This window comes from Saimiri boliviensis, chromosome 19 (genome assembly GCF_048565385.1).
Source record: "Saimiri boliviensis isolate mSaiBol1 chromosome 19, mSaiBol1.pri, whole genome shotgun sequence".
Taxonomy (NCBI): domain Eukaryota; kingdom Metazoa; phylum Chordata; class Mammalia; order Primates; family Cebidae; genus Saimiri; species Saimiri boliviensis.
In genome coordinates this window covers 31529553-31546553 of record NC_133467.1, presented here as the reverse complement: position 1 = coordinate 31546553, position 17001 = coordinate 31529553, and the positions used below count along the sequence as shown (strand labels likewise).

The following is a 17001-nucleotide window of genomic DNA, read 5'->3' as shown; positions in this document are numbered from 1 at the left end:
GCTCAGGCCTGTAATCCCAGCACTTTGGGTGTCCAAGACAGGTGGATCACAAAGTTCAAGAGTTTGAGACCAGCCTGGCCAACATGATGAAACCCCATCTCTACTAAAAATACAAAAATTAGCCATGCGTGATGGCGGGTACCTGTAATCCCAGCTACTCAGGAGGCTGAGGCAGCAGAATCACTTGAAAATGCAAGGTAGAGGTTGCAGTGCGCCAAGATCGTGCCACTGAACTCCAGTCTGAGCAAAAGAGTGAAACTCTGTCTCAAAAAAAAGAAAAATTACTTCCTTAAAAAAAACTCATTAGCCTACCAATATAGCATACTATGTCTAAACAATAAAAAAAGTTTTTATTCCTACTGTCATCTGAATATTTTGTATATATGTTTATAAGAAATATTTAATTCTACTTTTCAGCTCATTTGCTTTACCACTTGGCTTTGAAAAGCCCTGTTTTTAAAGACAGCCTATATTATAAAAGAAAGAAAAGGGCTTTGTTGTCAAACAGATCTGGGTTTGAATTCTATCTCTACCACCTACTTTTGAATTTTTCTTTTGTAAAATGGGATAATACCACCATCCTGCAGGAATTTAGAGGATTAAAGATAATGTATGCTAAGAACCTGTTTGTACATAGCAGGCAACTTATATTATTTTTCTAGTTTCACATCGCTATACCAGACTACATTTCCTAGAAAAGCCTGGACTTCTTTACCACTCAGCAATGATTCTCCAAACATTGTATACAATATAGGATACAGTTCCAAGTCTATGAAATCTTCTTACCCATTCTCTCTGGCTTTTAAAGAATTCAGAGAGCTCTGTTAATATCTTCTTTCAGCCAGGCGCTGTGGCTCACGCCTGTAATCCAAGCACTTTGGAGGCCAAGGTGGGCAGATCACCTGACATCGGGAGTTCAAGACCAGCCTGACCAACACGGTGAAACCCCATCTTTAAAAAAAAAAAAAAAAAAAAAAAATCTTCTTTCAAGTATTCATGTTCTATGAACTGGAGTAAGGCAATCTACCCAGGAACCCACAATAAAAGCCTCCCTAAGTTTTTCTCCCTGTTTTTATTTAATTTTAAAAATAATATTTTTTAACTCTTACTATTGTAGAGACAAGAGTCTCACTATCTTGCCCAGTGTGGTCTCAAATTCCTGGGTTCCCTTCTAGCTAACCCAGCCCACCCCAAGTGCTGGGATTATAGGTATGAACCACCATACTTGGCCTCTTCTCCCTCTTGAAGGTTCTGAGGATACCCAAGATGGGAGGACTGCAAAGCAATCACCATGGATAACTATGAATAAGGACTCTGTTCCTTCTTTGGATTAAGGCCTTCTGCTATCCCTATTGGCAACACCAAACACCCAGTGTTTATAGTTTACTGGCTTTAATTATTTGGGTTTTTTGGTTTGTTTTTTTGAGACAGGGCCTTGCTCTGTCACCCAGGCTGGAGTGCAGTGGCATGATCTCAGCTCACTGCAACTTCTGCCTTGCAGGTAGCTGGGACTACGGGTGCATGCCACCTCAGCCTGCTAATTTTTGTATCTTTAGTAAAGATGGTATTTTGGCATGTTGGCCAGGTTGGTCTCGAACTCTTGACCTCAGGTGATTTGCCTGCCTCAGCCTCCCAAAATGCTGAGATTACAGGCGTAAGCCTCCGTGCCTGGCCTCTGGCTTTAATTCTAACAACAGTATTTCAGATTATGTTAGGAATGCACTCTAACCCTTAAGTGCTCATTTCCAGCAGCGGAACTAAGGAACTTTTTTTTTTTTTTTAACAGCAAGGTCTTACTATGCTGCCCAGGCTGGCTGGAAGCTCATGGGCTCAAGCAGTCCTTCCAACCCAACCTCCCAAGTAGCTGGGATTACAGGTACACACCACTGCACCTGGCTAAGGGAACTCGCTATAAAAACATGCAAGCCCGTTTATCTCAATTTAACTAATGCTAAGAAGAATCTACTTTCCATTGTGTTTCCATCTCAATTTACCTTTACATCAGACGTCTATTGCCATTACCAGTTTTTACCATTTATATTTCAATTTTTTCTTAAATTGCCAGAAAGGATTTAAGATGAAAGGATGATGCTCCAAAGGTACAACTTAAAACAATAAAGAGGCCGGGCGCGGTGGCTCAAGCCTGTAATCCCAGCACTTTGGGAGGCTGAGGCGGGTGGATCATGAGGTCAAGAGATCGAGACCAACCTGGTCAACATCGTGAAACCCTGTCTCTACTAAAAATACAAAAAATTAGCTGGGCATGGTGGCGCATGCCTGTAATCCCAGCTATTCAGGAGGCTGAGGCAGGAGAATTGCCTGAACCCAGGAGGCGGAGGTTGCGGTGAGCCGAGATCGCGCCATTGCACTCCAGCCTGGGAAACAAGAGCGAAACTCCGTCTCAAAAAAAAAAAAACAACACAATAAAGAGAGGCTTAAAACATCAAGAAGTGCACTCCTACAGGTTAGGTTTAGAAGAAAGGGTCCAATGTTGGATCCTAAATAAGGTTAACAAAACATACCTGGTAATGTGGCAATGATTAAAGTACACCAGAGGAATACAGTCACTTGTCTACCATTAGAGGTAAACCCTATAGTAGCTTTCCAGAGGGCTAAGAAAAAAACAGGAAGAAAAAAATGGCATGTGAGGCAAATATGTATGCGTCACTTTAGAACTTGGACAGACCTCCTTAAACAGTATCTTCAGAGGATAAACAGCAAATATCTAATCTCAGATACAGTGATGAAAATTTTTGCAATAACCTAATCCATCAGACATACTATTAATACATTTCGTTAATAAGATGCCATCCTTGTCATGTTAATTACTCCCCAATGCCCTATTGGCAACCTCAAAGCAGCCTCCGTTCATTAATTTATCTGTATCCTAACACATTCCTGAAGTTAGGTGGTACTTGAAAAATCTGGCTTCTGGCCCAGAAATTATGTCCTGTAGAGGCAGAGATAAAGGACTGCTACAAAAAAGTGACAATTCGCCGGGCGCAGTGGCTCAAGCCTGTAATCCCAGCACTTTGGGAGGCTGAGGCGGGTGGATCACAAGGTCGAGAGATCGAGACCATCCTGGTCAACATGGTGAAACCCCGTCTCTACTAAAAATACAAAAAACCAGCTGGGCATGGTGGCGCGTGCCTGTAATCCCAGCTACTTAGGAGGCTGAGGCAGGAGAATTGCCTGAGCCCAGGAGGCGGAGGTTGCGGTGAGCCGAGATCACGCCATTGCACTCCAGCCTGGGTAACAAGAGCAAAACTCCGTCTCAAAAAAAAAAAAAAAAAGTGACAATTCATAAAATTCATCACTTACTAATTTTTGAAAAGCTTTCAAAGACTTTTTACTCACTCTAAGAGCAGAATGATTAAATCAATGAAGAGCAAGCATCCTCCTTTTTGACTAATTTTAACAGCAATGGAGTTTTTTGGGTATATTTGTGAAAATAAAAGATGAAGTTTTTAATATTACTATAAAGCGAATCTAAAACTCAGTTTTTGGCTCCAAAATGAAGATATACAAAGTCACTACTCCATGCCTATTGCTGATTCAATTAATTCAGTTGCCTATGTTCCAAATGGGTGAGGGTAAACAGATTATCTTAGCTCACTGATAATCTGCTTTAAAAAAAAAAAAGTTAATTCAATCTCAGAGACTTAAAAACTAACTCTAACACCAATGTTATGCAATAAAAAGTCCTGTTTGGATACCACTATTTCTCTTTTATAATCTGGATATTTCCTAGACACGTTTAGAGTAACTTTTCTACAGTAGAAACAATGGAGTAATGAATCTATCTACTGAAAGCAGTTTAATAGGCACTTTATGATTTTAAAAGCCTATAGCTCACCTGAAAGAATACAAGGCTTAGAGCATGAAACTCAAGATCCCAGTCTTTCACAACAGGGTGCGCTCCTATACAATGTCTTCTACTAGAGTCTGTTTGCTTTTAAAATGCCAGTATTGTTTTAAACTGGCAACAAAAAGGCTGCTTTCTTTCAGTTCTCTGAAGACAAGCTTCTGTCTTAGGTTGGTCCTATTCAACACTAAGGACCATGGCACTGGGACTGATTCTTTTTTTTTTGAGACCAGGTCCCGCTCTGCTGCCATTACTAAAATGCAGTGGCGCAATCTCAGCTCACTGCAGCCTCTGCCTCCTGGACTCAAAACAATCCTCCCACTTCTGCCTTCCAAGGAGCTGGGACTACAAGTACATGCCCCATGCTTGGCTAATTTTTAAAAAACTTTTTGTAGAGACAAAGTCTCACTATACTGCCTAGGCTGGTCTTGAATAACTAGGCTCAAGTCACTATACTGCCTAGGCTGGTCTTGAATAACTAGGCTCCTCCGACCTTGGCCTCCCAAAAGGGCTGGGATTACGATATGAGCCACTGCACTCAGCCTGGCAGATTCCTATACATTTAATTGACTGCACTTTAACAGGGTGCAGTGGCTCACACCTGTAATCCCAGCACTTTGAAAGGCTGAGGCAGGAGGACTGTTTGAGCCTAGGGGTTCGAGATCAGCCTGGGCAATATGGCAAAACCTCTTAAAAAAAAATACAAAAATTAGCCAAGTGTGGTGGCATGCACCTGTAGTTCCAGCTACTCAAGAGGCTGAGGTGGGAGGATCACCTAAGCCCACAAGGTCGAGGTTGCAGTGAGCCATGATGGCGCCACTGCACTCCAGCCTAGGTGGCAGAGACCCTGTTTCAAAAATAAATAGATTGCACTTTAACTAAGAGGTTGGTGGTAGGAACTAAAAGGTCAAAAGCATTCTTAGCCTCCCACTCCAGCCATCCTAGGAAATACTACCTAATAAGGTGTCACAATTCTTAAGTAAACACCTAAAATCCTGGAAATATAAAAATATCTTGAAGTTGGACGCTGTGGCTATGTCTGTAATTCCAGCACTTTGGGAGGCCAAGATGGGAGGATCACTTGAGACCAGATGGGCAAGAAAGTGAGACCTCACCTCTAATTAAAAAAAAAAAAAAAAAAAAAAAAGCCGGGCGCGGTGGCTCAAGCCTGTAATCCCAGCACTTTGGGAGGCCGAGGCGGGTGGATCACAAGATCAAGAGATCGAGACCATCCTGGTCAACATGGTGAAACCCCGTCTCTACTAAAAATACTAAAAAAATTAGCTGGGCGTGGTGGCTCGTGCCTGTAATCCCAGCTACTCAGGAGGCTGAGGCAGGAGAATTGCCTGAACCCAGGAGGCGGAGGTTGCGGTGAGCCGAGATCGCGCCATTGCACTCCAGCCTGGGTAACAAGAGTGAAACTCCGTCTCAAAAAAAAAAAAAAAAAAAAAAAAAAATTAGCTAGGTATGGTATGCCTGTGGTCCCAGCTACTCAGCTGAGGTGGGAGGATCACTTGAGCCCTGGAGTTTGAGACCAGCCTAGGCAACAAAGTGAGACCCTATCTCTACAAAAATAAAACATAACAAAACTTCAGAAAGATAAAAAATTTAGAGTGTGGTCCACAGACTAGAAATACTGATTTACTATATACACAGATGTGACCTGGGGATTCTTACCTAGCACATAAGGAAATAAACAGTCAAAGTTATTAATACTTTTTCAACGTATTTCCTTTTCTCCTCCTGCCCTTCCCCTCACCTGACGTGGCTCTTCAGAGTTCATAAAAACACAAGTGATACAAATGCAACCTCAACCCACCTCACCACCACCCTGGAGAGCGTTACCTTACAATGGAGAATTTCGACCCTGGATGATGGTAATGAAAAGTTAAACCTAAAATGATCACTGGTCTGAATGACATGGCCGCTTTCACTGTGATATTATCTGTACTTAATTTTCATGTGCCCTTGCCAAAAAGATGTGAAAGAAGTCAACAAAAGGTTTAAAACTCTTCACCTGTGCTGTCACACTATTAAGATGGTCCAGCTGTGGAGATGAAAAAAGAACTCTTCATTCCTAACTCTCTACCCCTGATTCACTTTAAAAAGAAATGAGACCTTTCCCTCATATACAGTTCTTTGATAATTTGTTGATGAGGATCACTGCACAGCCCAACAAGGAAAAAATGTATTCCCTTCATGGCAAAAAAAAAAAAGGAAAGTATAGAGTAGCTGCAGTAGAGGGAACACTGTAGCACAAAAGGGAAAAATTACAACACTGCCAACTCTGATCAGGTGTGCTAACAGAGAGACCAAGAAGGAAGCAATGAATAAAAAACTTACTGATGTTTAAGAATACATTTTAAAATATACATACACCAACATCGAATATTCTCTCTGTCCTCTGGTTATGAACTCCCACCAGGGGGGTTGTGTTCAGAAGACAACTCTAGGTGGGCACTTAACAAAGGACAGGTCTAAGCTGAACAATTAAAAATTAGTTTGGAAAATTCACCAGAAAAATGTGTTCTAAAGCAAAATGTAAAGAACTATCAATTAATGTATAACTTATTCAAAGCTGTATCAATGATGTGCAAAGAAAACAAAGTATTTTTTGAGTGTGTACCACGTGCTCTTAGATTACTAAGAGCTTTAAATAGATTCCCTATAATACTAACAATGACCCTAGGAGGTAAGTGGTATTATCACACTTTTAGAGTTGTGGAAATTAAGTCAGAGTTTAAGTAACTTGCTCAAGGTCACATAGTTAAGAAACATTAGTAGTATTTAAATCTTAAATTAAAAAAGTCTGTCCAATCTCCAATCTCTAAAGATTGTACTTTTCTCTTTATATCTTACTGATTTACATGCACACCATCACTAATAATTTTATTCCAGTCCATAATGAACATTTTCTAATTCAGTCATCAGATGGAATAAAACTCACCAATGTCACTCTCAATCTTTTCCTACTACAAATTATAAAGATAGATGGAATCAGCCACGCTTACCTTCCAGCCACTTAGCTTTTTTGTCACATGCCATGAACCTCTATTCTCTGACACCAGAAACCTAAAGCCTTACGAAAACTGCATTTGTAAGTATGTTCTGACTCCCTTTTTGGCACCAGCCCATGCTGCTGAATACCCAGGATGTTTCTTCTGCTAACCAAGAATTCTTCAGACCAGCTACAAGAGAAAGAGCAGCCACTTTTTTTTTTTTTTTTTTTTTACAAAAAGTTTCCCACTATATCCTAAAAAGTCGGAATTCTGAAATAGACTGGACTCAGACACCAACTAAAGGCAACATCACTCAACACTCCCCAGCTTTTAAGTCACAAGCAGCTACATATTCCTCTCTAAATGCCAAGGAATGACAATCCAAAGCTGTGAGAAGAGGAGAGACTTGATTTTCAGAGACCTGAATTCTGGCTGAACAGAATTCAGGCAAACTAAGTCCCAGTTTTTAACAATGTAAGAAACAACATGATCGACACAAAGACAAAATACAAGGAAAATGAATAAAGAGAAAAGACATGGCGGGGGGCACACATTCACTTCTAGGCTTAAGTAATCCGAAGACATACAGCAACAGTTTAGGACAGAAAGACAAGAAGCCCACAGACAATTAAACTTGTAAAAGTAATTTAACCAGAGCTGGAACAAAGCCAAGAACAACACCCAAACTCTTTGGGAAACTGTGGTAGGAATTTTATGACTTCAGTGGTCAGCAGCTGAACATCAGGGCAGTCTGTCTTGAACTCAAGAATTTTAATGCCTCCAACTCCCACTCACCTTTCCTCCTTTTATCACTGAAGTAAGGCCAGGCTGAGCTCCTGAGAAAATAGGTCTGCAGATTCACTGAAGGACTGAGAAAAGTTAAAGTTTACATGGCAAAGGTGTGTCTTCTACTAAACATAATAAAAATATTTATGAATACACTTTAATATTTTTAGACCTTCTCAAAACTATTTAAAAGCAGAATAATTTAATTCTAATTACTGAACTAAGAACCCACACACATATGGAAATAAAATGAGCCAACATGAAGATTAGAAGCCAGGCAAGTAATCTCCCAGCTCCACTAAAACTTAAAGTCATTTAAAAGGATAACCTGAATCTTTTCAACGCTAAACCATAACCAAACAACCTCTCAACGAGAAGCCACAGAGCAGGGGGAGGGGGAGGGGGGAATCCCGGAGAGAATGTGATAGCGCTAGTGCCGGTTTGTTTACAGACTCCAGTAACAATCATGAGTCAGAAATTCAAGCCACCAGATGCTTTCCAACTAACAGGAACCAAATGGTACCGTTCTAAGATATCCTACAAGATTGGGGAGTTAGAGGAGGTAAACTAAGAGAATTATATTACAAAGGGTACAAGACCATAGGACAACAACCGATTCCGCGATTCTTGGACCTCGGCCTTCCGTACAAGGTGCTGGGCCTGAGAACTTGGGATGGGGGAGGGGGGCACACTGCGCGGTGGCCCTGAGGTGACGGGGAGACGCAGGGCAAACCGTGTCCCTCAATCTAAGGGGAGAAACAGGAGCGCACAAATGAGTCACCCAACGAAGCAAGGCGTCCCTGTGGACTGTGGGGCTGGCTCTTGGGGGCAACCCCAGGGCTGACCTGAGGAAAGGACAACCAGTACTCCCGGCGATGACTTCGGGTCAGCGGAAGGAAAAGACCTGAGCGCTAGGAGCTTGGGAAAGGGGTCAGGCCCATCCTTAGGGGAAACCGGCTGAGACGCTGGGAGGCAGGCCGAGCCGGAACGAGACACAGACCGGGTAGGTCAAGGGGGGGTGTCCGGCTAGGGCAGTTACAAGCACGGGAATCGGCGAGGCTCAGCAGCCCGCTTCCCGTCTTGGGTCATCCTTCTGCTTGCGGCTGCTCCGACTGTTCCAGGCCCAGCCGCCCCGTCCACTGCCACCACCGACGCCGCCGCCATCTTACACTGGCCAGCGGCCGCCACCACCGCCGCCTCCGCTCTCTGCGCTTGCGCCTGCGCTGCCACGCTTTCCGGCCCCGTTTGCGACGATGTGCTCGAGAAGACTGAGGGAAGAGTGGTCGCGCGAGCTCACCGCTCGCAACCCTCCTCGAAGGACGCACGAGGGGCGGGGTTTAAGGCAACGGCACACAGAGCGAGGGGCGCGTGCGCGTTACCGAAGAGGCGAAGTTGTTTTTGTGACTTCTTGGGGCTCGCTTCTCTTGAGATACGCAAAACAAATGGGAGTCAGGGGCTTCCCAGAGTTGTGATGGAAATAAACTAAATTTCCAAGGAATTGGCAGGCCATTTCCTGGATGATGGCCAGTTTTGCCGTGTTTGAACACTGGGAACGAGCAATGATTGGCAAAAGGATTTCTTCTGAATATCCGTTTCCTTTCAGGATTTTGTTTCCTTAAGTGGTTTCTATACTTTCGAGGCCATTTTCCCCTGGGAGTCCCCATTTACGTATATTTAAAGAAGAGGCTCAGTAGCTTGAGGTGTAGCGAAGCTATTCCAGAGGCTCTTTTCTGAGAGGTGTGGTGTGGTAAAGGTTCCCAAGAGTGGGACCGGTGATGGCGGGGTGACTTTTGTACTCGTTTCGTTATGACACCTACAGGAACCGTGCAGAGGATTACTCCCAGCTGTGAGGCTGGGGATTTTTTTTTTTTTTTTTTTAACCAGAAGGCCGGGTTGCAAAAATCTGACCCTTTTTCACCTCCCCGACCACTACTTATATATTACAGGCAATAGACACTTAGCTGGTTTATCTATTTCCATTATTGCCATTACAGTTAAACACAAGGCAGCCAGTGACTTTTAAAAATGTAAGGTCTGGGCTGGGCACGGTGGCTCAGGCCTGTAATCCCAACACTTTGAGAGGCCGAGGCGGGTGGATCACCTGAGGTCAGGAGTTCGAGACCAGCCTGACCAACGTGGTGAAACTCCGTCTCTAGTAAAAATAACAAAAAATAGCTGGGCATGGTGGTGGGCTCCAGTAATCTCATCGACTTGGGAGGCTGAGGCAGGAGAATCGCTTGAACCCACGAGGCGGAGGTTGCATTAAGCCAAGATCGCGCGATTGCACTCCAGTCTGGGCAACAGGAGCGAAACTCCCTCTCAAACAAAACAAAACAAAAACCCTGTAAGTTCTGGCGCGGCACGGTGGCCCATGCCTGTTAGAACTTTGGGAGGCTGAGGTGGGCGGATCACTTGAGGTCAGGAGTTGGAAACCAGCCTGGCCAACGTGGTGAAACCCCGTCTCTACTAAAAATACATTAAAAAAAAAAAAAAAAATTTAGCCGGGCATGGTGGCAATCGCCTGTAATCCCAGCTACTTGGGAGGCTGAGGCAGGAGAATCGCTTGAACCCGGGAGGCAGAGGTTGCAGTGAGCCAAGATCACACCACTGCGCTCCAGCCTGGGTGGTAGAGACTCCGTCTTTAAAATAAATAAATAAATAAATAAATAAGGCCATGTATTTTTCCAGTCCCCTTGCTGCTCAAAACTTCCAATAGCTTCCCATCACGCAGTAAAAGTCAAAAGTATGATAGCCTTAAAGCCCATCAAAAAATCAGTTGCCTCGGAGAATTGCCTGAACCCAGGAGGCGGAAGTTGCGGTGAGCCGAGATCGCGCCATTGCACTCCAGCCTGAGTAATGAGAGCGAAACTCCGTATCAAAAAAAAAAAAAAAAAAAGCCGGGCGCGGTGGCTCAAGCCTCTAATCCCAGCACTTTGGCAGGCTGAGGCGGGTGGATCACGAGGTCAAGTGATCGAGACCATCCTGGTCAACATGGTGAAAACCCGTCTCTACTAAAAATACAAAAAATTAGCTGGGCATGGTGGCGCGTGCCTGTAATCCCAGCTACTCAGGAGGCTGAGGCAGGAGAATCTCCTGAACCCAGGAGGCGGAGGTTGCAGTGAGCCGAGATCAGGCCATTGCACTCCAGCCTGGGTAACAAGAGCGAAACTCCGTCCCAAAACAAAAAACAAAACAAAACAAACAAACAAACAAAAAAATCAGTTGCCTCCAAGAAGGGCCCTACATGATCTGGCACCTGCCCATTTATTAGATTCATCTCCTCCCACACTGACTAGCCCTGCTCTAGTCTCACTGGCGTTACTGTCCCTCCACACAAAGCATGTCCCAGCCCTAGAGTTGTTTTTTTTTTTTTTTCTTGGAATGTCCATCTACTAGATCTTTACTAGACTTGAGGTGTCTGTTGAAATCCTACTTCCTAAGACAGGCAGCTCTTGACTATTCTAACTAAAATGGAACCCATCCTATTATCCTCCATCCCTTTACTCTGCACTGCTTTTTTTAATAACTTTTTTTTACCTATAACATTTAATTTAAAATTACATATTTGTAATCCAGCTACACTACCAGAATATAAATTATTGAGGGCAAGGACGATGTTTTTACCATCTTTGTAATCTCAACACCTAGAAGAGGGCTAGAGCACAAAGTAGCTATTTAATGCCCTACCATCCTATTCATACTTTTATTCAGTCAACAACTATTTATTGATTTCCTCCTCTGGGAGGCCCTGTACTATGTGCTGGGGCTGCAACAGTGAAGAGATTCCTGCATTCATGGAACTTAGTGCAAGGTTTGGGAACATAGGAGGAGGAGAGAGATGCACAGATAAAATCTAAAGTTATGGGGAGTACTGTAAAGGAAAATAAAGCAGAATACAAATGGGTTACCTGGATGGGTGTGCTCTTTTACACAGGGGGTTCAGGGAAGGCCCCTCTGCTGAGGTGACATCTGAATAAGGTTTGAAGTGAGACAGTACGCTACGCAAACTTGGGAAAGAACATTTCAAGCAGAAGAAACAACAAGGTGAATTCCTTACAGCTTGAGTGTGCCTGACAAGGAAGCCACTGTGGCAAAAGGACAGATAGGAAATTAGTTTGGAGAAACGAGATGGGAGCCAGATCACTTACGGATTTATGAACCAAAGAAAGGACTCTGGATTTTATCCTAAGAATGCTTGGAAGACATGGAGGGTGCTGAGTAAGAGTGACATGATCTGATTTGTAATTGAAGAGGTTCACTCTGGTTGATTGTTTGACAACTCCCTGTAGGGAAGCCAAATAGAAGCTAATAGACCAATTAGGAAGCTAATGCAAAAGACCTGCAAGACTAGTGTTGCAGTGAAAGTGGCAGGATTCAGGATGTGTTCTGAAAGTGATGTAGAGGTGATGTGTTAACAGACTGAATGTGGGGTACAAGATACAGACAAGAATAAAAAATCAGGTTTTTTGACTTGAGTAACTGGATAGTGATGCTATTTACTGAGATAGAGCATGTTGGGAAACAGAAGCAAGGTTATTTTGTTGGGGAAAACATCCAATTCTACTTCAGACATGTTAAACTAGAGATCCTTATTAGATTTCCAAATGGAGCTACCAAATAAACAACTGGAAATATGAACCTGGAACTCATGGAAGGGACAATGAGAGGTAGAAATTAAGGAGTAGCTAAGTTATAAATGGCATAGATAGTCACAGGGTGGAGAGAAATCGATCTGGAAGAAAAGGGTAGCAGTTTAAAGACTGAGACCTCTAATCCTGAGGCATTCCAACTAATAAAGGTCAGACAGGAGGAACATCCAGCAAATTTTACTTAAAAAGAGTAGCCAGGAAATAGGAGGAATAAAACTCAAAAGTGAGTGGTCTTATAAAACAAACCAAAAAAAGCTTCAAGAAGGCGCTATAATCTCCATTACTCCTGCTCATAAAACAGGTTAAGATGACTGAAAATTGACCACTGGATTTGGAAAACAGAGGATCAGATAATGGCAAGTCATTTTAGTGGAGCTATGGAGATAGAAGCCTCCATTTCTATGTTCTGCTTTTTGTACCCACCGTTTTGTGGACACCGTGGCTATTGTCACAGAATTGATTGCCATTACCACTGAATTCTCCCTTTCTTATTTGGGTTTCCCTATTGAATTTGAGGTTGTGATGATTATTATCCCTTGTGTATCTATCTTGTTAGAGATACTCAATCCCACTGGTTTCTGTAACACTATACTCCACGGTTTTATTTCTATCTCTCTGGTCATTTATTTAATTAGCTTCTCTTTCCCTTCATTCTACATGTTCTTTCAGTGATTGTATCCATTCTCATATTTAAACTACTGTCCAGGGCCAGGTGCAGCGGCTCGTCTATAATCCCAGCACTTTGGAAGGCTGAGGTAGGTGGATCACTTGAACTTAGTACCAGCCTGGGCAATATGGTGAAACCTCATCTCTACAAAAAAATACAATTAGCCGGGAGTGGTGGTATGCACCTGTAGTCCCAGCTACTCAGGAGGAAGAGGTAGATCTCTTGAGCCTGGGAGGCAGAGATTGCAGTGAGCTGAGATCACACCACTGTACTCCAGCCTGGATGACAGAGTAAGACCTGTCTCAAATACAAAAAAAAGAAAAGAAAGAAAGAAAGAAAGAAAGAAAAACTACCACCCACATAATGACTTCCAACTTTTTATTTTGAACTCAGGTTTTAGACTCACATACCTGATGGCCAATGGCACCTTTTTTTTTTTTTTTTTTTTAATAGCTTTCTTTTTTTTTTGGAGATGGAGTTTCCCTCTTGTTGTCCAGGCTGGAGTGCACTGGCACCACCTCAGCTCACCACAACCTCTGCCTCTCGAGTTCAAGCAATCCTCCCGCCTCAGCCTCCCAAGTAGCTGGGATTACAGGCATACACCACCATGCCTGGCTAACTTCTTGTATTTTTAATAGACACAGTTTCACCATGTTGGTCAGGCTGGTCTCAAACACCCAACCTCAGGTGATCCACCCACCTTGGCCTGCCAAAGTGCTGGGATAACAGGCGTGAGCCACCAAGCCTCCCCTCCCTCCTCTTCTCTCTCTCTCTCTGTCTCCCTCCCTCTGTCTCTCTCCTTCCTTCCTTCCATCCTTCCTTCCCTTCTTCCTTCTGTCCCCGTCCTTCCTTCTACTGTTCTTACCCTCCCTCCCTTCCTTCATTTTTTTCTTCTTTCCTTCCTTCCCTCCCTTCTTCCTTCTCTCCCTTTCCTTCCTTCTACTGCTTTTATTCCCCTCCCTCCCTCCCTTCCTTTTCTTTCTTTCCTTCCTTCCTTCTTTCCTTTCCTTCCTTCCTTCCCTCTCTCTCCCTCTCTCTCTTTCTTTTTCTTCACACTCTCTGTCACCCAGGCTGGAGTACAGTGGCACAACTCTCAGCTCACTACAACCTCAGCTTCCCAGGGTCAACTCATTCTCCTGCCTCAATCTCCTGAGTAGCTGGGATTACAGGCATCTGCCACCACAACCAGCTAATTTCGGTATTTTTAGTAGAGACAGAGTTTTACCGTGCTGGCCAGGCTGGTCTCGAACTCCTGACCTCAAGTGATCCACCAGCCTTGGCCTCCCAAAGTGCTGGGATTACAGATATGAGCCACCGTGTGCCTGGCTTTTAACAGCTTTATTAAGACATATACTTAACATAAAATTCACTCATTTAGAGTATACAATTCACCAGGCACAGTGGCTTGCTCCTGTAATCCCAGCATTTTGGGACGCTGAGGCAGGTAGGTTGCTTGAGTCCAGAAGTTTGAGACCAGCCTGGGCAACATGATGAAACTCTATCTCTACAAAAAAAAAAAAAAAAAAAAAAATTAGCTGGGCATAGTGGCATGCACCTGTAATCCCAGCTACTTGCAAGGCTGAGGTGAGAAGATCACTTGAACCCAGGAGGCAGAAGTTGCAGTGAGCTGAAATTACACCACTGCACTCCAGCCTGGGCGATAGAGGGAGAGTCTGTCTCAAAAAGAAGAAAACAAAACAAAGTATAAAATTCACTCATTTAAATTATATACTTCAATGGCATTTTTTTGGGGGGGGGGGAAATGTATTCCTAAGTAAAAAAGAAAGTATACATTTCAATGGCTTTTTGTATGCTCAGATACATATCACCATCACTACAGACAACTTTAGAATATTTTCACCACCTCAAAAATAAACCTAGTACCTTTTAGCTAATCCCCACTCCATCTTCCCATCCCCCAATCCAACCCTAAGAAACCATTAGTCTATTTTCTGTGTCTATAGATTCCTGTACTCCAGACTTTCATATGAATGGAATCATATAGCATGTGGTCTTTTGTGACTGGCTTCTTTAACTTAGCATAGTGTTTTCAAAGTTCATCCATGTTGCAGCATTAATCAGTACTTCACCTTATGGCCAAATAATATTCCATAGTGTAGATGAGCCACATTTTATATGTTCATCTGTCAAATGAATATTTGTTGTTTCCACCTTTTGGCTATTATGAATAATGTTGCTATCAACATTAATATACACGTTTCTGTGTGAACATGTTTTGATTTCTCTTGGGTATATACCTAGGAATGAATGGAACTGCTGGGTCATATGGTTAACTCTGTAGTTAAACACCTGAGGAACTGCCAGGCTGTTTTCCAAAGCAGTTGTACCATTTTACATTCACACCAGCAGTGTAGGAAAGTTCCAATTTCTCCCCATTCTCGACAACACTTATCTCACTTTTTGATTCTAAGTTATCCCAGTGGATGCGAAGTGGTATCTCATTGTGGTTTTGATTTGCAATTCTCTGCTGACTAATAATGTCAAGCATTTCTTCATGTGCTTACATAGGTCACTTTTATGTCTTTCCTGGAGGTATGTCTATTCAGATCCTTTGCCCACTTTTAAATTGACTTTTCTTTAAAACAAAATTTTTTTTTTGAGTCAGTCTTGCTCTGTCACTCAAGCTGGAGTGCAGTGGTGCGATCTCAGCTCACTGCAACCTCCACCTACCAAGTTAAGCAATTCTTTTGCCTCAGCCTCCCAAGTAGCTGGGACTACAGGTGTGCACCACCACGCCCAGCTAATTTTTGTAGGGACTGGGTTTTGCCGTGTTGGCCAGGCTGGTCTCAAACTCCTGACATCAAGATATCTGCCCACTCTGGCCTCCCAAAGTTCTGGGAATACAGCTGGGAGCCACCACACCCAGCCAAAAAACAATTTTTCGAGGAACTGCATCTCACTATGTTGCTCAGGTTGGAGTGCAGTGGCTATTCACAGGCACGATCATAGTACACTTCAGCCTTGAACTCCTGGCCTCAAGGGATCCTCCTGCATTAGCCTCCTGAGTAGGCAGGACTATAAGCGCATGCCACCATGCCCAACAGATTCTCTTTTTTTTTTTTTTCTTTTAAGACACGTCTTGCTCTGTCACGAACACAGTTTATTGCAATCTGATCTCCTGGGCTCAAGCAATCCTCCTGCCTCAGACTCCCATGTAGCTGAGACCACAGGCACATGCCACCATGCCCAGCTAATTTTTTTTTTTTTTTTTTAAGAGATGAGGTCTCTTTGCTGTCCAGGCTATTCTTGAACTCCTGAGTTCAAGTGATCCTCCTGCCTTGGCCTCCCAAAGTAGTGCTGGGAATACAAACGTGAGCCGCCACACCCAGGCCAAATTGTCCCTCTCTCTCTCTCTCTCTCTCTCTCTCTCTCTCTCTTTTTTTTGAAACAGTTTCTCTCTTGTTGCCCAGGCTTGAGTGCAATAGTGCAGTCGTGGCTCACTGCAACCTCTGCCTCACAGGTTCAAGTGATTCTCCTGCCTCAGCCTACACAGTAGCTGGGATTACAGGCGCCCACCACCATGTCCAGCTGATTTTTGCATTTTTAGTAGAGACAGGGTTTCACCACGTTTGTCAGCCAGTTCTCAAAATGCTGACCTCAGGTGATCCACCCACCTCAGCCTCCCAAAGAGCCACCGCACCTGACCCAGATAGTCTTTCCTATTGAGTATATATTCTAGATATGAATCTCTTATCAGATATATGATTTGCAAATATTTTCTCCCCTTCTGTGTATTGTGTTTCATGATGATGTCCCTTGAGGCCCAAATCTTTTAAATTTTGATGCGTTCCAACTTCTATTTTTGTTGTTGCTCATGTTTTTGGTGTCATATCTAAGGATCCTTTGCAAAACCCAAAGTCCTGAAGGTTCTACTCCTGTGTTGTCTTCTAAGAACTTTAGTTTTAGTTCTTACTTTTAGGCCATTCATTGATTTTATCTTTCGTAAACAGCGTGAAAATCGAACTTCACTCCTTTGCATGTGGCTACGCAGTTGTCCCAGCACCATTTGTTGAA

General features: G+C 43.3%; 1 protein-coding gene across 19 annotated transcripts in view; it reads right to left on the bottom strand.

The window, feature by feature from the left end:
• The window catches only part of DCAF8 (DDB1 and CUL4 associated factor 8), a 50678-nt gene extending 41742 nt beyond the window's left edge, over nucleotides 1-8936 (bottom strand). For 2 of the 19 annotated variants that reach the window (XM_074389516.1, XM_074389520.1), the window contains exons 1-2: nucleotides 8496-8936; nucleotides 7660-7775 (exon numbers count right to left, since the gene is read on the bottom strand). Coding sequence is in view for 7 of the 19 variants with exons in the window: in XM_074389512.1 (XP_074245613.1) it covers nucleotides 787-790 (4 nt within the window). In the remaining 12 variants the exon portion in view is untranslated. Of the gene's footprint in view, nucleotides 1-142; nucleotides 767-786; nucleotides 952-2522; nucleotides 3177-7659; nucleotides 7776-8495 lie in introns of those variants that run through there. The other 17 variants (XM_003937930.4, XM_074389519.1, XM_074389517.1 and 14 more) reach the window with 16 other exon arrangements.
• Nucleotides 8937-17001: the final 8065 nt, after the last annotated feature.